Source organism: Epinephelus lanceolatus, chromosome 19, assembly GCF_041903045.1.
Source record: "Epinephelus lanceolatus isolate andai-2023 chromosome 19, ASM4190304v1, whole genome shotgun sequence".
Classification (NCBI taxonomy): Eukaryota; Metazoa; Chordata; class Actinopteri; order Perciformes; family Serranidae; genus Epinephelus; species Epinephelus lanceolatus.
The window spans coordinates 8524547-8544986 of record NC_135752.1 but is presented as its reverse complement, the minus strand read 5'-3'; the positions used below and the strand labels follow the sequence as shown (position 1 = coordinate 8544986).

At 43.0% G+C, this 20440-nt stretch overlaps 1 protein-coding gene across 1 annotated transcript in view; it reads right to left on the bottom strand.

The window, feature by feature from the left end:
- Positions 1–858: 858 nt before the first annotated feature.
- Positions 859–20440, bottom strand: part of lmo4a (LIM domain only 4a) — a 38361-nt gene continuing 18779 nt past the window's right edge. The window contains exons 3-5 of the mRNA XM_033647696.2: positions 6384–6480; positions 6108–6266; positions 859–3906 (exon numbers count right to left, since the gene is read on the bottom strand). Of these exons, the coding sequence (XP_033503587.1) occupies positions 3898–3906; positions 6108–6266; positions 6384–6480 (265 nt within the window). The 3' untranslated portion in view covers positions 859–3897. The remainder of the gene's footprint in view (positions 3907–6107; positions 6267–6383; positions 6481–20440) is intronic.

The window sequence follows — 20440 nt, the reverse complement described above, 5'->3', positions numbered from 1 at the left end:
ATACCATTAGTATTTGTGCAAAATCCCTTAGCAATCCAGCCAATATTTGTCAAGACACTCAGTTTGCACCAAAGCAGTGGACCGACAACTTCAATATGTCACTACTCAGGTAAATATCAGGCACTGGTTTAACATAATGTGGGGATTTATAAAAGAACAGTAGCAATGTGTTCCAATAAAAATCTCTCACAATAATTTCTCCATATTGTCCAGGGTAAGAGAAACTTGTGTGGCAACATGCCGCTAAATCGACCCTTTAATTGAGTTGAACACAAAGCTAACTGTGTTGGTAGCTGCTGTATTTTGTGACATTAGATGCCTTTTTATTCATTATTTACTCCACAATCTTCATGGTGATCTGAAGCAGGAGCCTGACAAAACAAAAGCATTAGAGTGGATTGAGAGGAAACTTGGTGTGACTCAGGTTTGGAGTCATGACTGAAAAACCAGAGGAATGTGTTCACCCTCCATCATTATGAAAGAGCACTTTGAAACACTGCCATTAAAAGTCTCATTGTTACTGTGAATGTGAAGCTAATTGGACTAACCATGTGAGGGGAGCTGCTGAGTTCTGCGGGCTGTTAATTTGAAGAGTCACAGCTGGCTACTCATGTGTACCTCTACCCGTCCTGCCTGCTTCACATCAGCCTTTAATTCGGCTCTGCAGAAAGCCACACAAACAATATGGAAAAAGAGTGATCCTAAAATTAGCATGGAAGAGATGATCTCGTAGTTTCCATGCCAAATGTCCATATAAAAAGGGCTAATTTAAACGCACATTTCATGCCAAAAAGCAATCATGACAAACCAGAGCAGAGACCTTGGAAAGATCAGAGACCAGAAAACATGTTAAAAATGTCAAGTTAAATGTTTTAATTTGAATGGACAGAGAATGGAGGAATACCAAACTTCTCATGGATGAAAACAATGCATTTACTGACTTGCTTTTTCCCCTCAGACAGCTACGGAGAGCACAAACTGCTGGCTGCATGGTGCCCACAGGAAAAAGCTCCCTCCCTTTTAATTAGACCAGCTCACCAGATTAGGCCTCATTAGGCTGCAACACTGGAGTGCAGCTAAAGCCCATGCAGGCCTCCAGCGCATCCCACTTTAATTGCTTCTGTAATGGCTTCGGCTCAGGCCTTTGAAATCCCATTCCTGTGGGTAATCAGCCATGTTTGTCTGAGAACCACAAGCATTTCTTACTTACTCCTCAGTCTGCATTGGCTACCTGTAACTCGTTGCTGCACTCTAAGTGTAGCTTTAGATGGATTATTCTCAACACACTCCTCACATGTCAGCTGAATGGCTAAATCATTACTACTATAAGTTCTTCTGAGGAATTATCTGTTTCCATACACAGCTTAGGGCATTAATGCTCTTGACTGAAACTGAAAAACACAACTTGCAACACAGAAAACATGATTCATACATTGTAGCACACAACATAACAGGATATTAGTGCACTTTGAATATATCCAATCCAATCTTCCCTCACTTATTCATGAACTATGAACAGATCAGGTGAAACTGTAAAAACTTGATCCTTGCTGCAATAACAATTAGAATGTACATTATACGTCACTGCAGCTAAATCTCTTGCAGAGTATTATTAATAATAATCTTTCCAAACACACTTACAAACACTTATAGACCCCCAAAGTACTTATAATGTCTGGAACTACCGTCAACAGCTGAGGGACAGAGGGTACATCATGATGAAGTATAAAGAAAATAAATTCATGTGGATGGGGACCGTTGATCTTCTGGGCTCTGTAGTACCGTTTTCCTAACAAAGTCAAGAATCACTGTGTATATCTCCACTGACTATGTAGAAATGATTGTAAATCCAGAAAAGCTTAGTTATTGGCATCACAGGCCTTTGGAGAAATATACAACAATGAAAACAAGGAAGAACCCCCACTGTTAGAAAGCCTGCTGTAAAAATGTTGTTGCGTTTCTTCATCAGATATTTAGAAGCAATAAAGGCTTGCTTAAATCAACTCTAAGTGGCATTGCCACTGCTGGTTTTGCCTGTTACAGCCCATTAACTAACAGGACAAAGAGTATACCTACCGCCAGGCTAGCAGCTCCTTGAGGCTGTCATGCTCATTAGAAATAGAACCAAACTGTAAGATGGAGAAAAATTGAGGTCCAAAGTTTGTTTGTGGCGAAGTAAACCTTAATATGAATGTGGGTGTCATGCACCAGAACACCATCTAAATTTAGAATTCCAATATGCAATTTCCATAGCCTAGGAAAGTTTAATCAATATTTGTGAATATGAGCTACAGTACCAGAGAAGGAGGTCTCAAACTTGTGATGTCATGGGTATAAAGTCTGGAGCTGTTCCACAGACACTGAATGGGAGCCTGATTTTGTGGACTCAAAAACATTTTTCTTTTTTATAACCAAATGAGCTTAATCTATTGTAGTGTTCTCAGTTGTGCAACAGAAAATGTAGACAAAGTACTCAGGACATTCCCCTGGATGCCCTTAGTATCATCTAGAACAGTGGTTCCCAACTGGTGGGTCCAAAAGTGGGTCGCTGGTCCATAATGAGTGGACCGCAATGGACTTGAGAACATGTCAACTTTGTAAAAAAACCCAAAACAAAACAAAACAAAAAACCAAAAACAACTTTATTTTGAAGTACAGTGAATTTCCTGAACAGAGCTTTTATTTTGAAGTTGTGTTTTCTCCTGTAGATACTGTCTTACATCAGCAGGTGTTAACGGTGTTTTTAAAAAACATGTTTCATATTTAGTGTCTGAATATTCTTAAGAAATAAAAGTTCATTGCTCTTTGAAAGGGAGCGGTTGAATTATTATGTTATTATAATTTTATTATCATCACATCAGTGACATAAAATTGTCTCAAAATGCTGTTACTATTATTTATCACAATTTTATTTTTGGGATGATAAATCATCCCACATAAGTAGTTATTGTGGCAGGCCTAAAGTCTAAAATAAAATAGTCTAAAATAAAGGCCCCGGCTACTATTTGAGAATTTATGGTGTACACAACTTGAGGCTTATGGGCTGTAACAGGCAGAAAACTATGGTATGGTCCTTTATTACTGAGATATCAGTTTTTTTTCCAAACATATTTGGAAAACTCAAGCTACCTCTATCTGAGGTGGGACCACTACCACCATAGGGTGACTATCACTTCCCCAACCCACTGCGTGAAAAAAAAAAAAAAATGCCAACACTAACATGTTTGTTGAAAACTGAAAGAGAATTACACAGAGAAACAGTTTAAGTATCAATATAGATGTTTTCTTTTTCACCTGTCTCTCTGTCTGGGAGGACACACTCAGCAGTAGAATTCATGACTCAAAAGAAACATACATTTTTTTCCTTAAACCAAAACACAAAACAAAAAAAGGTCAAAATATGTTTGTGGTCTGTGTGATTTTGAATGTGTTTTAGCTCTTGCAGAAATTGCACTGCTGCCAGTCTTCCCTTAGTAATCAATGTCCACTGGTTAGCTGGATAAAGGTAATGAATTCCATGGTAGTCTTCTACTTGTCCCCCACTAGCCATGCCACTTCTTATTAGTCATATTGCCACAGTTCACAATAGACTTCAGTCTACTGTATAAATAAGTTCCAGCCATCCTCGGCATCCTCAGCCCTCCAATGGGGGACTGCACTTGGCCAGATTTCACTCCTCTCAGTCTACTAAGAGAGACCAGTGTCTGTTGGGATGTTAAAATCTAAAGGAGTAGCAGGAGTGGCTACATCCAGACTGTAGAGTGACAGTTCATCAGGGTGAAGGGTGGTCAACCAATGGCAGGATTTACAGGTAGAGGGAGGGGAGCTCGGTGAAGGAGAGACAGAAGAGTAAGGTGGGGGAGAAGGCACACATTTGGTTTTTTTTTATCTTCCTCCTCAGCAGACCTGAAAGCAGTGGAGAAAAGAAGCTGTACATGTTACTGGTAACACAGCTGTACAGCATTGCATTGAATTTATGCCGTACCTTTGCCATAAGCTCTACGTAGATGTGTACCTTCCTGTATCTGCTGTAGCCTGACTTGCACCACCAAAATTAAAACTACACATTGCGGCGACAGAGTTGAAACCATTTCCCTAAGTGGAAACAATGCTTTATTTTTACTTTTTTCCCCTCACAGACATGAAAATATAAATTGGCAAGACGATAAAGCTCTTCTAAAGTAGCTTTTGAAGTCTTGTGTGTGATTTATCCTGGCTTCATATCATTGCTAGAGGTAAAGTCTGCTAGCCACTAGGCTAATTTATGCAATGTAAAATGCCATTAGTTTATGCTAATAATGTTAGCATGTTATATACATGGAGAAAATGTGTCTAGTATAAGTCAAATTGTTTTGTCAGTGAAGTTAATGAGTTATAATGGAGCCAAAATTTACCTTTTTAAAATTTTGCTGTTGTTCCTGGCTTCATATGAGTAGAAGATAAGTCCACTAGACACTAGGCTAATTTATACAATGTAAAGTGTCATAGGCTTATACTAATAACATTAGCATGTTGTATTTGTGGGGAAAGCATGTCTAGCAAAAGACAGTTGTTTGTTAGTGAACCCTGTGAGTTATAATGGAGAAGAATTTTGTAACATTATCTTTGTTAAATGTTGCTGTTGTTCCTGGCCTCATTTAAGTAGAGTAAATGTCTGCTAACTGCTAGGCTAACTTATGCAATGGAAATGCCATATGCTAATAATGTTAGCATGTTGGATTTGTGGAGAAAATGTGTCCAGTATAAGACAACTGTTTTGTCTGTGAACTTTGTTACAATGTAGCCAAGTTTTCTAACTTTACCTATTGTATTGAATGTTGCTGTTGTTCCTGGCTTTATAGAAGTAGAAGGTAAGTCCACTAGACACTAGGCTAATTTATACAATGTAAAGTATCATAGGCTTATGCTAATAACGTTAGCACACTTTTGTTAAATGAAGTCAACGTTAAGCCATGTTTTATGCATGTTTTAGGTTTGTTAGTTGAATCAATTAAACTTTACAGCCCTTTAAAGAAACTCAACTAAGTGGCATAGAGAGTGTAACAGACACACCACTGCACAAGTATAAACGTTTACATGGTGTACAACTAAAAATCAGCCTTAAGTGCGTTTCTGTTCACCTGTTTATGTTGTTTTTTTTCAATTTGTGCATTAAAAAACCTGAGATTTGACTGGAGCTCCTTTCTTTACATTATCTCATTGTGCCATCTCCCAACTGGAGAATTATGCCACCAGCTGTTTATCTCTCTGCGCCCCATTCAGAATGTTTGCATCACAGTAGTTGATGGAGATGCACATTAATTTGAATTTTCTTTTGCAGCTTTGCTGTAATTTAATGAAATTTTATGCTATTTAAGGATGAAAAGTTGATATTTGACAAGCCAAAAATTCCAACCCAGCCACTGATGGTTGTGTGCTACTGATTTCTTTTCAGATTGCATTGCCAAGAAAGGGTTATGTATATAACCACAGTTCTATAAATTCTTAAAGACAGTATGTTATAATGAGATTTCCACCATTTCTGGTGGTCAAGAAAGTGAATCAGACTGTTCACTTGGGCAAGAATTGTTTTATTCTTTTTTTTTAATAGGCATTGCTGAGATTGTCTTGAAAACAGGCTGTCATTTATGCAAAAATACAGTTTACAACAAATAAGGACTAACATGTCATTTGTTCAAATTAATTCAAACACAGATCTCATAGCCTAATCTTTAACTGACCTTACCTAACCGTGCTTAATGAATTGTTTTATATACAATTGAATTAGACCCTATGTATTGTAAATCTTGAGGATTAAAGTGCCAAGATAAGTACGCATTACTTTATACAAGTCCTTATGATTCTATTTACCTCACTGATTAACTCCTTTGTTAATGACAGTATTTCTAATTCGTAACATTTCATTTCTGTGTATTGAAAATATCATCAGTTCTTCCATTCCTGATACTGATGAATAGTTGATGACTTCTTTTAGGTCCCTGTGTTAGAATGTGCACATCACACCATGAGTTCTACGAGGGTTTTTTTCATAAGTTACTTTTTTTGTTTTTTTACTCCTTATAAAAAGTGGATAAAGAAATGCTTACTAGCATCGCAGGGCCTCTCACCTTCTGGTCAGACATCATGCTGTTGGCCTGCAGTGGAGTTGGATGTCCACTGAGCAGACCACCTCCCGGCCGGTCGTGTTCACAGAAGATCGTCCCATTGATGTAGTGAAAGCGATCGCCAGGCACCAGGCGGTTCCTACAGGTCGCACAGGTAAAACACTAAGAGGAAAAAGACAGTATTATATCATGAAGTTGTCAAGATAAGCTCAGCAATGACAGCCTGGAGAATATGGTAATGTAAATGTTTGAGTGATTTGGTTACTTAATCACACTCACCTTGAGGTGGTACACGTTGCCTTGTGCTCGCATCACCATCTCACTGGCAGGTATAGACTGTCCACAAGCACTACAGGCCCCACTGTGTCCAAACAGCCTGCAAATGAACCATATAATAAGTCTGTCACCTCAACTATTTTAACACCACTGCAACAGCAGATACATCAGCACTTTGTTGTCCAATGGAACTCACAAAATGTGACTAATCTGCATTAAGTTTTTGTAGAGTAATGTATCATTTCACAACGATCTAATTTATTTTGTGTTATGATGTCTGTGGCCGTCACACTCAGATCCTGAAACTCCAAAGGACTGGGAGGAAACTGTGTAACCACTGGAATCTATTAATTGTAAGTGACAGGAAGTCAAACATAATCTGCTGTTCTTTGTGAAGGAGCAAACTAACTACAAGCTTTTTAAAGCCATCTTTCAAGCCTAGAGAACAGTGTTGTAGCCAGGACCACATAAATCAAGACCAAGTCATGACCAAGACCAAAGTGTATCAGATGGAGACAAGACCAAAACTTTAAAGGGTTGACACTGAGTCAAGACCACGACCACGGCAGGATGGGACCGAGTCAAGACCAAGACCAGAGGAGCATGACTCCCACAATGCGTGAGAAAAATGTAGACCATGCAAACCATAAGCACTCCTCTAACTGATTTGAAAGATCCACATGACCATAAAAACACCCTGAGAAAACAAATGAAGATTCCTCTTCATTCACATTTTTAAGCATATGTGTATGTATTAGTGTACCATGACAAATGGCATGATAAAATAATCAAAAGCCATTGCAGAGGTGAATATTATGTATGGGAATTTTCTTTTGTTTTCTATGAGCAAACAAACACTAAAGAGCTGATCAACTTAACCATGTTTATTCACACTCCTTTATTGTACAGGAAATTTGGTTATATCGCCACAGTTGTGGTCTAGACTTAGCCTTGAAATCAAGTCCCGAGGCCTCTTTGTCTGAGGGTGAGCCAAGACTCAGTAAATTGTGCAAAAGAAAGTGACAACAGGTGCAATGCAGAGGCAAAAGCAAGACAACTCCCAAAAAGGGAATGGTTTTTGCATGTGGTGGCCACAGAGAGTTGTTCTGTCCTTATCATTCCTGACTGATTCTTCTCTAGTTTTGTTTTCTGCTAGTGTCCTTGTTACTACTGGTAGCATGAGACAGTACCCCCAGCCCAGTCAGGTTGCACAGGTAGTCCAGCTCCTCTAGGATGGCACATCCAGAAGTGCGGTCACAAGCAGGTTTGCTGTGTCTCCCAGCACAGTCTCCAGAGCATGGAGGAGATACCAGGAGACCGGCTGTTTCACTAGGAGAGCTGGACAGGGCCGTAGAAGGGCATCATCCCAGCTGCAGGACCGGTATCTGCTCATTTGTGTGAGGAGGAACAGGGGGAGCACTGCCAGAGCCCTACAAAATGTCCTCCAGCAGGCTACTGGTGTGCATGTTTCTTGGCAGGTCCGCCATTGGTAGTCTGTTCTCTTCACAGATGAGAGCAGTTTCAAACTGAGCACATGCGACAGGTGTAAAAGAGTCTGGAGACACCGTGGTGAACATTATGCTGCCTGTAACATCATCCAGCATGACCGGTTTGAAGGTAGGTCAGTGATGGTCTGGGGAGGCATATCCTTGGAGGGTCGCATAGACCTCTGTGTTACAACGATATGTAACGATATGTGACGGATGAAATCCCCTGAGCAGTCCTCAGACCTTACACTAGTGCAGTGGGTCCTGGGTTCCTCCGGGTGCAGGACAATGCCTGGCCTCATGTGGCCAGTGTGTAGGCAGTTCCTGGATGACAAAGGCATTGGTGCCATTGACTGGCCCTCTCATTCCTCTGACCTAAATCCAATTGAGCATCTATGGGATGTTATGTATTTGTGCATTTGACACCGCCAAATACTGCCACAAACTGTCCAGGAGCTCACTGATGTCCTTATCCAGGTCTGGGAGGAGATCCCCAAGGACACCATTCGCCGACTCATCAGGAGCATGCCCAGACGTTGTTGAGAGTGCATACAGGCATGCGGGGTCCATACAAACTACTGAAACACATTATGAGTGGCTGTGATAAAATTCCCACAATTTGTATCAGCCTGTGACTAAAATTTTTTTTTTACTTTGATTTTGATTGTGATTTTGAATCCAGCCTTCAGTGGGTTGATGATTTTGGTTTCCATTGACCAAAGTTACGTCATTTTGTTCTCAACTAATTACACAACGTACATCAGTAAAGATTTTCAGCTTGAATAATTAATTCATCGAGATCTGATGTATGATGTAAGAGTTCCCTTCATTTTTTTGAGAAGTGCATATTTTAGGTGTTGCATCACTAAAGTGCCCAGTCCCCTAATTCATTTATAAATAAAAGAGGAGGGGGAAGGTAGGATGGCACAGGCAATCTGAAAGGCGAAGCAGCAAGTGTGCGCAATCCAGTGAAACTGTTGGAGTCATGCTCCTCTCACCCACTGCTGCCAGAGTTGATTTGTCCTGACCTGAAGTTTTTTCTGTGATGCACAGTGCAAATCAGTGGATGAGAGATTCGATCCTCGTTGTAAGAGTTGAAATGTACGGTTGAACTGTTGTCTAAAAAGTTATCTGGACATACCTGATCCTGGACATGGTTTTTGCATGGCAGAGCATCGGCACAAGACAAGATGTATCAGGAAATGTTAGATATAGTTTTAACTTCTGCTAGGCTATAAAGTCATGACTGTGCTAATTTAGCTAACTTTAGCCATCAAGAATAACAGTCTGTTGTTGGCATCAACAATAAGGAATGCTGCAATGTATCAATACATTGACCTGTGATGAGGCATATATGGTATTGCTGCCATGGTTATCACACAGAGGGCACAGAATTCACTCGTGGACTGCTCGTCTGCCTGTCTATTCAGATGAGGAGCACAGTGAGACCTCATGGATCCAAGCAGGTGGCTCCCTGTCTGAAAAGACCTTTATGCTGTAACAGGGGCGATTCTAGGATCAGAGGTTTAGGGGTGCTAAGCACCCAGAGAGCTGCCCAGCCAGGCAAGATAAATTTTACTGTTTTGTACATTTTAACTCAATTTCATTCCCACATTTGTGAAAGAAAAGCACAACACTTTTTGGGAAAGTCTGTGACTAAACCATCAGATCTGATAAAGATTATTTAAATGCTGAGCCACAGCAAAAGAGGAATGGATTGGAATCATAAAAGAAACATATCGTAACCCTAATTTCTGGGGGAAGACAACTCCTTTTGATACAGCAGCTCCTCAACATACACATAAACAGTATGTATGTTTCTGGAGTAAACCAGCCCCCTATAGTGAGTACCAAAAATACCAAAAATGGACCTTGGACTTATTTTTTGGACTTTTATTTGAAATGCAATGCACAACATGTAACATTAACAGTAATTGACTTTTTCAATGTTTGTCTTTGCTTTTTTCCTTCTTGTCTGTATTATATAATACAAATACATAAATAAAAATATACTTAAAAAAAGAAAAGTGCTTGAAATCTACAAAATAATAATAAATACACACAATAGGAGTTATAATGTTAATGGGCATCCAGTCAGTTAGCTAGTCAGTAGCACCTTGGCTTTAATATTAACACATGCACATGACACAACAGCTAGCTTCTCTTATTCCAATTCAAACAGAGGACAGTGGTACTGACCACCTGTAACGTTTCCTAGCTAGAAGAAACGTCACCTAACTCCTACCTAACAACATAAACAGTGACCTACGATTAAATGCAGTAAAAATGAGGACTGGTAATGATATTGGTGGTGGTGTGATGGTATTGAGTGGTAGAAGTTGCTGCTGTATTTTTGTTGTTAAAATATGAAGTTGCAACCAAGTACTGTATGGTTTTGACACTTTTCTAGCTTGTTAAAAAAGGACATACAGTAAAAAAAAATAAATAAATAATAATAATCTCTCAAATTTTAGGGGTGCTAGGATTGAATTTAGGGGTGCTTCAGCAGCCCCAAAAATGGGCTAGAAACGCCTATTTGCTGTAAAATGACTTGAGTGAACAAGAGCTCACCAAACTGCATTTTTTCCAGACCCTTGTGAGCTTGATTAGACAGCGGTTTGGTTACAGGAGATTAATTGAGCTGGTGTTGTCCCTGACTGACTAAAAGAACAGAATACAGAGGCACTCTGAGGGTTTAAAAACAGAAAGAGAATATGTGTTGGAGCTTTATGTGGCGTAGACACTAATACCTTTAAATTCCTTTACCTACCTTAGTCTAACTGCTTCTCTGGCATTAATTCATTGGGTTAATTCATGTATACAGTATGTATACAATATAATGTTAGTGATCAGAGAGGTAGCAGAGGGAGGTGGTATGATATTTAGATCTCAAGCAAAATTAAATATAAATATATAATATAAATTTACGACACTTGATGCAAACAGCATTCTTTTGAGCTCAATGGTCCACAGCTTGTCATCAAAGGCACCTAAAGCATTACTTGCTGTAATAACTAATTATGCAGCTCACCCTGGATGCTCAGTTCTTGTAACAAGGGGTTCAAATTAAAACTAGACATATGGCTGTGAAATACGCCACTGGCTGGTCAGTTCTCTTAATTGAATTATCTGCCTTGGCACAAAGCCACAATGTTTTAGTTTTTTTTGGTTTGGCACAATGGTTTTTAGTGGCAGTCTTGCTCCTGGATTTCACCAGGTACAGCTGCAGCATGTTCCAGTTGCAACCCGGTTTTGTGCCACGGCTGGGGTGTTAAAGCAGTGAGGCATTTTGCAGCAGCAGCAGGACAACAGTGTATGTGAAGGGGGCAAAAATCTGAGTAGGGTGGCTGGGAGGGGTGGTAGATCCGTACAGCAACCACTGACTTTCACCCGGGGGGCCAGAAGTGTAATTTGAAAATACACAATGCATATGACAGGCTAAAGTTGACATGGCATCCCAGAACGTCAACAGTTAATGCACCCAGGGTACCTTGCACGTCATATGTCAACATGGAAAGTCCATGACCAAATGCCGATATGTGACAAGGTCAGAATAAGAATGTGTTGCTTTTTATTTATTCTGTTGTTTGTCAAATGCTGTTTGTTACATTTTATCAATACATTCCATGGTTTTATTATAATTTTAATTAGGGATAGACCGGTATGGATTTTTTAGGGCTGATGCCGATACCGATTTTTTTCCATCACCCTTAGCCGATGACCGATTATGGACTGCCGATTTTCTTGAGCCGATATTTGGGGCCAATACTGCTTTTGCTCCCTCAATTTACATCAAAAAAATGACACAATGATAACAAATATTACAGGTCTCAAGTTTAAAATAAGAAACATTTATTGAACAGTAAAAAATACTAAAACAAGATGGAAAGTTGAGGTAGAACAGGTAGAATATTATTATTATTATTATTATTATTATTATTATTATTATTATTATACATTCAAATAAAAAAAAGAGTTCAGTGCTCTTAAATCTTCCAGTAATGTCTTTATAAAATAAACAAATATTTAAGCTCAAGCATAAATAAAACAACTACTGTACACAGTAGGATTCGCTGCATGTGCGCTGCAGGGTCTTCTGGCAACACAGAGCTGCCTGTGGATGCCTGTCTGTAAATCATGCCAGGGAAAAATAAATCTGCGAACCCACGCGCGTATCGGCCGATGCCGATACAAGTAAAAAACTCAAATATCGGCCCGATATATCGGCCGGCCGATGTATCGGTTTATCCTTAATTTTAATATAATTATAATTTATCTTTATCCTGTGTTTTTATTTTAATCATTCCTGTGTTTTACTCAATCTCTTTGTGAGGTGCTTTGGTCTTTAAATGTGCTCTAAATAAACTTGACTTGACTTTAGTATCAGGCGTAAGTAGATGGATGTTGATGCTAATTCAGCCCCAAATCAACCTGCCTGCAGCTACTTTTCTCCTGTGGTGGACATGATGAAGCAGCCTACTGGACATTAAGTTAAGCCCCAATGCACATAAGCTGAATGGTGTCCTGCAGGTCCTCACCGACAGGACAAACTGGACAGTGATATCACTCTCAATGTCAATCTGATCGAACCTCAGAGCATCAGTGGTGACACACAGACAGAACTTTCTTCATACTTCCTGGAACAGAACTGACTCAACTGCACTTTGGTGAAATCACTTCAGTTCAGATCACAGGTAGGTATGTCATTTACAGTTTGTTGTTTCTGCTGTGTTGCTTGTAATTTATTGTGCATTTGTGCTCAAGTGTTGTGTTACAGTTTCTGTGACCCTGTAGATGTGCTCCTTCTACAGCTGTGTAACTGCCACCATCGTACCTTTTCTTGTCACAGTTCTGCCTTATTGAATTATAAACAGCTGTGCAGCATGTGTTTGGAATCTGATAAGCTTTCAAACCCGTGGATCCATTGCTCAAACCAGTTTCCCTGGATATTTCATTGTCACAGCAGTACCTTAAACAACACGCCAACACCAACACAGACCTTTGTGTTGTTCTAACGCAATGCTGTTTTCAGTTACAACACGTTACAACGCACACTCTCTGGGCTCAAATACACACAAGTAAAAGACAGAGCTGGTGACAAAAAGCTGGACTAGTTTCTCAGGTCTATTGATATTCAGCCTTCAGCAGAAACTAACTTCTTATTGGTTTCCTGTTGAGTTGAACGTGACGAGGCCTCTTTTGTTTTTGAGTGTTGTAAAAGCTCATCAGAGTTTACAGCTTTGGGATTTGTCTGTTACTTTCACTGCTGTAAGCCATGGTTCATGTGTTGCCATAGCAACTGCAGCCATGTGGATTTGTGATTTGTTGTGGTGTGGCACTAGGTATGCCACAATGTGAAATTCTGATATCAAGATAACTGTCAGAGGGAACAGCACGGTTCTCACAATTTTGAATTAGGAAATTTGTTATTATAGAAATGATTATAATAATAATTTCTTACATTTATTATCATTATTAGCTATATCCAGTTTTTATAGTGTAATGTTTGGCTACTTAAAAATAATTTATATTGATTAAATGGGACTAAGCCATAAAGACATAAGTTATGTTAGAAAAGACAAAACTGCGTTGGTGCAGCTAACTACATATGTTAAGGCTTTTTTTTTCATTTTTTTTCATACCTCCCATAGGTGTGCCCAGAGGCATTACGTTTTCGGGTTGTCCGTCCCTCCTTGTGTCCATCTGTCCGTCCATTCCATTCTCATGAACACAATATATCAAGAATGCCTTGAAGGAATTTCTTCAATTTTTGCACAAACGTCCACTTGGTGATGAACCGATAAGAATTTTATGGTCAAAGGTCACTGTGACCTTGCATCGGTTTCATTCTCATTAACGTATTTTCTCAAGAACACCTTGAGGGAATTTTTTTAAATTTGGCACTAATGGCAACTTTGAGTCATGAATTAATTGATTAGAATTTGTTGGTTAAAGGTCAAGGTCACTGTGAAATAATTATGTTCTGCAAAAACACTTTTCTGGCCTTAAGGATCAGAAGGGGAGATATTTGGTCAGATACTTAATTGGTGACATTAATTTTAGCTGTCCTCCTTGAAACTGAGCTGATTGTATAGATCTCCTGTGTTGCCGGATTGAAGATGTGTGTGAAGCATCCATGCTTGACATGCAAGACATGGATGTAAACTGTAACTGAGACTTGGGTGGTTTGACGAGGCATTCAATCACAAGGTGGTACTTCTAGGTTTACCTTGACTGGGCATACAGGGCTGGATGATTATCTTCAAGATGTTATAAGATGTTGGAACATATTTGAAGTGTTTGACCCCTTTGCAGTAACTTTTGACAGCACACTTTGCAATTGGATGTTCATCTTCTACAGCCACTTCCTGGTCCTTTTGTAGATATCCAAATTGCTCCCATGCAGCCAATTTAACGAACATTTTTGGCAGATATAAGGCTGGAATATAACTTCCCTTTGACATTTCTACATCTTTTCCTCTCAACCCCTCAGGTAAACAGCATGACTTTCTGACACAAAACAAACTGACACACACACATAACCTGACTGGAAGAGTTGTTTTCACAGGACAACAATGTGGGAATCAGGACACCAGAAATATCACAGCTTCTACAGTTCTTATGGTGTGAACTGTGACTTAGTGTTTCCAGTGTTATGTCAAAACTGGTTAATCCCGATGAGGCACTTTGAGGTCGTGCATTTTTTACAGGGCTATCTAGATTTCATTACATCTGACAGAAATAAACCAATTAAACTTTGGTCATGTATCTACACTATATGGACATTTGGAAAAATGCAAAAACATTCCTGCAGCTTTAAACAACAGCTTCGAACAAAAGAGCACATTAATGCTGGTGCAAATAAAACCCGCACAGAAGAAGAATGCAGCCACACAGCAGCAGTCAGTCCTTATCTATCAGAGGCTGGAAGCATGTCAGCGCCTGAACTGCAGCAGGTTCAAGTTTTAATAGGAAACCTCGGTCATCATTACAAGCTCTTGTGAAACCGATGCCTTGTGACACTTACTTGACCGGTTTGGGTGCTCTCTGTCTCTCTCTTTCAATGACTGCACAGAGTAATGAATTTTTTATCTTAATCCAAACAGTCATTTAATGAGTACGCCTGAGAGGATTCCTGTTCTCCTTAATTAACCCCACCCCCACCCCCCACTCCAACACACACACCCACACACACACTCCTCTCAGGGCTCAGTTACATCTTCTCCTGCATTACTGGCATGAAGGGCAAGAATCTGAGGACCCAACATGAACCAGGCCTAGGGGCAGCACTTTCTCGTCCACCTCAGCTCAGGGTCTGATCCCACTAACTTTGCTATGGGTCTCAGGCATGATTTGATTGGACCTGACAGATCCACAGGGCCAGTGAGCAGTCTGATAACATCAGCAACACATGCTGCATCATTTACTGTGTTTTCATCATGTAAGAGACCTGTGAAGCCTTTTATTACACATTTATGAGCTTTTTATTTGAATAGCTGCTACAGAACTGAATGCTCAACAGTATAAAAGGTCCAGTGTGTAGAATTTAGGGGAACATACTGGCAGAGATGGGATAAAATACAACTATGTTTTCTTCAGTGTAAAGTCACTTGAAAATAAGAATCATTGTATTTTTGTTACCTTGGAATGAGCTGTTTTACATAGGGAGCAGGTTCTCATCTACAGAGACCATCATGTTGCACCACCATGTTCCTTCAGTAGTCCAGGATGGACAGACAAAAAAAACACTGGCACTAGATAGGGCCATTCCCATTTTTGTGTTGACCACTGTAGTTAGCACTCCCTTAGCAATGAACTGCTTAATACAATATTATTATCAATATAAATCACTGGGTCTATTTGTTTTGGAGAGGAGGAGACCTCTGGGGATATCTCAGCTCCTGGTAAAAACCTCTTGAACAATAGGGGTTGACAATACCACAAAGTTTGGTTTTGATGTGATACCTAGGGCCAGAGGTGCCAACATTGATATCAGTACTGATATGATACTTCTTATTAAAAGTGGCTCTTTTTTTGGTAATGTAGGGGAGAGCAGCGTGTCATGATTTCTGAGGTAAATAATCAACCATGATGGAAGATAACAAGAGCTGGTGTACCCGGCCCGGAGGGTTACCGAGGCCCCGCCCTGGAGCCAGGCCTGGGGCTGGGGCCCGTGGGCGAGCGCCTGGTGGCCGGGCCTTTGCCCATGGGGTCCGGCCGGGCCCAGCCCGAACCGGCTACATGGGCTCGTCCCCCTGCAGGCCCACCACCCGCAGAGGGATCCAGAAGGGTTCGGTGCAGTGTGGATCGGGCAGCAGACCAAGGCGGGGGCCTTGGTGGTCAGATCCTCGGCTACGGAAGTTGGCTCTTGGGACATGGAATGTCACCTCTCTGGCGGGGAAGGAGCCGGAGCTTGTGGAAGAGGTTGAGCGCTACCGGCTAGATATAGTTGGCCTCACCTCGAAACATAGTTCCGGCTCTGGAACCCCAGTGGACGAAAGGGTTGCGTCCCTGCGCCTTCGGGTCGGGGAACGGGTCCTGACTGTTGTCTGCGCTTATGCGCCGAACAGCAGTTCAGAGTACCCGCCCTTTTTGGAGTCCCTGGGACGGGTGCTGGATAGTGCCCAGACCGGGGACTCCATTGTTTTGCTGGGGGACTTCAACGCTCACGTGGGCAATGACAGCAGGACCTGGAGGGGCGTGATTGGGACGAACGGCCTGCCCGATCTGAACCCGAGTGGTGTGCAGTTATTGGACTTCTGTGTAGGTCACAGTTTGGCCATAACTAACACCATGTTCGAGCTTAAGGATGTCCATCGGTGCACGTGGCACCAGGACAGCCTAGGTCGCAGGTCAATAATTGACTTTGTAGTCGTGTCATTTGACCTGCGACCATATGTTCTGGACACTCGGGTGAAGAGAGGAGCAGAGCTATCAACTGATCACCACCTGGTGGTGAGTTGGATCAGGTGGCAGGGGAGGACGCCGCGCAGACCTGGCAGGCCCAAATGAGCAGTGAGGGTCTGCTGGGAACGCCTGGCGGAAGAACCTGTCAGGATGATCTTCAACTCCCACCTCCGGGAGAGCTTCAACCGCGTCCCGAGGGTGGAGGGGGACATTGAGTCCGAATGGGCCTTGTTCTGCTCTGCCATTGTCGAGGCGGCTGTTGCGAGCTGTGGCTGCAAGGCCGCAGGGGCCAGTTGCAGCGGTAACCCCCGAACCCGCTGGTGGACACCAGAGGTGAGGGGAGCCGTCAGGCTGAAGAAGGAGGCCTACAGGGCATGGTTGGTCTGTGGGTCTCCAGAAGCAGCTGACGGGTACCGACGGGCCAAGCGGAGCACAGCGGCGGCAGTCGCGGAGGCAAAAACTCGGGCGTGGGAGGAGTTCGGTGAGGTCATGGAGAAAGACTATCAATCGGCTTCAAAGAGGTTTTGGCAAACCGTCCGGCGCCTCAGGGGGGGAGGCGGCAACTTGCTCACACTGTTTACAGTGGGGGCGGGGAGCTGCTGACGTCAACTGGGGACATTGTCAGGCGGTGGAAGGAATACTTTGAGGAGCTCCTCAATCCCACCAACACGTATTCCAGTGAGGAAACAGAGCTGGGGGTCTCGGGGGCGGGTCATCCAATTTCAGGGGCAGAAGTCACTGAGGTAGTGAAGGAACTACGTGGTGACGGGGCCCCGGGGGTGGACGAGATTCGCCCTGGATATCTCAAGGCTCTGGATGTTGTAGGGCTGTCCTGGCTGACATGCCTCTGCAACATTGCGTAGACATCGGGGGCAGTGCCTCTGGAGTGGCAGACCGGGGTGGTCTCCATCTTCAAGAAAGGGGACCAGAGGGTGTGTTCCAACTACAGGGGGATCACACTCCTCAGCCTACCCTGTAAGGTCTACGCCAGGGTGCTGGAGAAGAGGGTCCGGTCGATAGTTGAACCTCGGATTGAGGAGGAGCAATGTGTTTTTCGTCCCGGAAGCGGAACCGTGGACCAGCTCTTTACCCTCGCCAGGGTGCTAGAGGAGGCATGGGAGTTCGCCCAACCAGTCCACATGTGTTTTGTGGATTTGGAGAAGGCTTACGGCCGTGTCCCCAGGGGCATCCTGTGGGGGGTGCTCCAGGAGTATGGTGTTGGTGGCCCTCTGCTAAGGGCCATCCAGTCCCTGTACTGAAGGAGCACGAGTCTGGTTCGTGTGGCTGGCAGTAAGTCGGACCTGTTCCCGGTGAGGGTTGGACTCCGCCAGGGCTGCTCTGTGTCACCAGTTCTGTTCATAACTTTCATGGACAGAATTTCTAGGTGCAGCCGAGGGGTGGAGGGTGTCAGGTTCGGTGACGGGAGGATCTCATCCCTGCTATTTGCGGATGACGTGGTCCTCCTAGCTCCATCAAACAGTGACCTCCAGCTCTCGCTGGGACGGTTCGCAGCCGAGTGGGAAGTGGCTGGGATGAGAATCAGCACCTCCAAGTCTGAGGCCATGGTCCTCAGCTGGAAAAGGGTGAATTGCCCACTCCAGGTCAGGGGGGGAGGTCCTGCCTCAGGTGGAGGAGTTTAAGTATCTCGGGATCTTGTTCACGAGTGAGGGTAGGATGGAGCGGGAGATTGACAGGCGGATTGGGGCGGCGTCAGCAGTGATGCAGACGCTTAACCGGTCCGTTGTGGTGAAAAGGGAGCTTAGCCAGAAAGTGAAGCTCTCGATTTACCGGTCGATCTACGTTCCAACCCTCACCTATGGTCACGAGCTTTGGGTAGTGACCAAAAGAACGAGATCGCGAGTACAAGCGGCCGAAATGAGTTTCCTCCGCAGGGTGGCTGGGCTTAGCCTTAGAGATAGGGTGAGGAGCTCAGACATCAGGGAGGGACTCGGAGTAGAGCCACTGCTCCTCCACATCGAGAGGAGCCAGTTGAGGTGGTTCGGGCATCTGGTAAGGATGCCTCCCGGGCGCCTCCCTTGGGAGGTATTTCGGGCATGTCCAACCGGGAGGAGACCTCAGGACCGCCCCAGGACACGCTGGAGGGATTACATCGCCCGGCTGGCCTGGGAACGCCTCGGGGTTCCCTCGGAAGAGCTGACGGAGGTGGCTGGGGAGAGGACTGTCTGGGCTTCTTTGCTGAGGCTGCTGCCCCCGCGACCCGGACCCGGATAAGCAGAGGACGACGAGATGAGACGAGATAATCAATCTGCATAAGTAACAGTTAATGATGACTAATTACAGTTTGAAACTGTAACGTTAACTAATGCTAAAGATCTAATTTGACTAGAATATTCATTTCACTACTATATACCTGTATATTCCTTGTCTGAGCTTCTCTGAAGAGACTCTCCCTGGGAACTCTGTCACTATGTCAGAGGTCTGGATGCTGAGGCATTTCCCTCCTCCCTTCTTTTCAGCTGCTGTTCCAAGTTCTCTTTCTCATATTTATTTCCTCTTTCATTAAGCCATCGCCGCTGTTATGTGACGGATTAAAGTAGTCAGGCTCGGGCATACTTTCTGCATTGAAGGTCTGTGGACAGCTACAGTCACGCGGACACACACTTGGTTCTGTTCACAGCACAACTGAGGGTCTGCGTCAGGCCTCAGCAGAAAATGGGAGGGCTGGGAGGTGAGCTAAGCATCCTCCTACTGCCAACATTGGGTAAAAGTGAAACTAGGAGGCAGTGGAGAAGCAAAGAGTCATTGCCCTCATACTTCCATGCATCCTTTATGATAGATGACACTAGAGGGCAGAATCAAGTTTCACACAACAAATGAGGTGATGGTGGAGGAGGTTGTAATATTGTACCTTTAAACAGAGGCAGCGTTGTAGATGGCAGTGATCTGTGCAGCCACTATGGGGACCTACATCCCGTGTGGAGGGAGAATACTTTTCACTAAATTACCAATTTGTTCCATTCTGCAATTCTTTAAATTTCTTGGTCGCGTGGACGGACAACCCAAAAACATAATGCCTCAGGCCACAGCTATCGCTGGCACAGAGGCATAAAAACAATGCCTGGAAGAAGATCAGCTACAAACTAGGGATTATTGGTACGTAGATTATGGTTGTTTAGCAACGTCAGGCCCAACCAGCCTCCTCCCCTTGAAAGTTGGCACAAAAGTAGCACCCAGTGTCAGACCTTGCGTTTTCCAGGAGGTAAAAGATGCTGGATGTGTCTCAGCCTTAAGTGATCAAAATAAGCTGTAAATGTGTATTTAATGCTTGTTAAACACAAAAAGTCCACAAACAACTCTGAAAATGTGTCTGCTGAGGACCAGACTGGTTGACCACTTCTTAAACGCATCCTGTGGACATAAGAGGTGAAGAAAGTGGACTGGAGCATCAGTTGGACACTGGTACACTGACTAAACTGGCAGCTGATTGTCTCTGGCAGCAATGATGGAGACCAAACATGTCACAGCCACATCCTGTGGATAACGGGACATAACATAAGTTTTTGAGATTGCTAAGAATTCCTTCAGAGCCAGATTTTTGCAATTTACTATGGACATGTTTGGTTTCAATGAGTTTAAATAAGCTCAACCTGGAGCTAGTCCCAATAACACCAGGAACCTATCCACATCCAACTTCTAATTTGGATT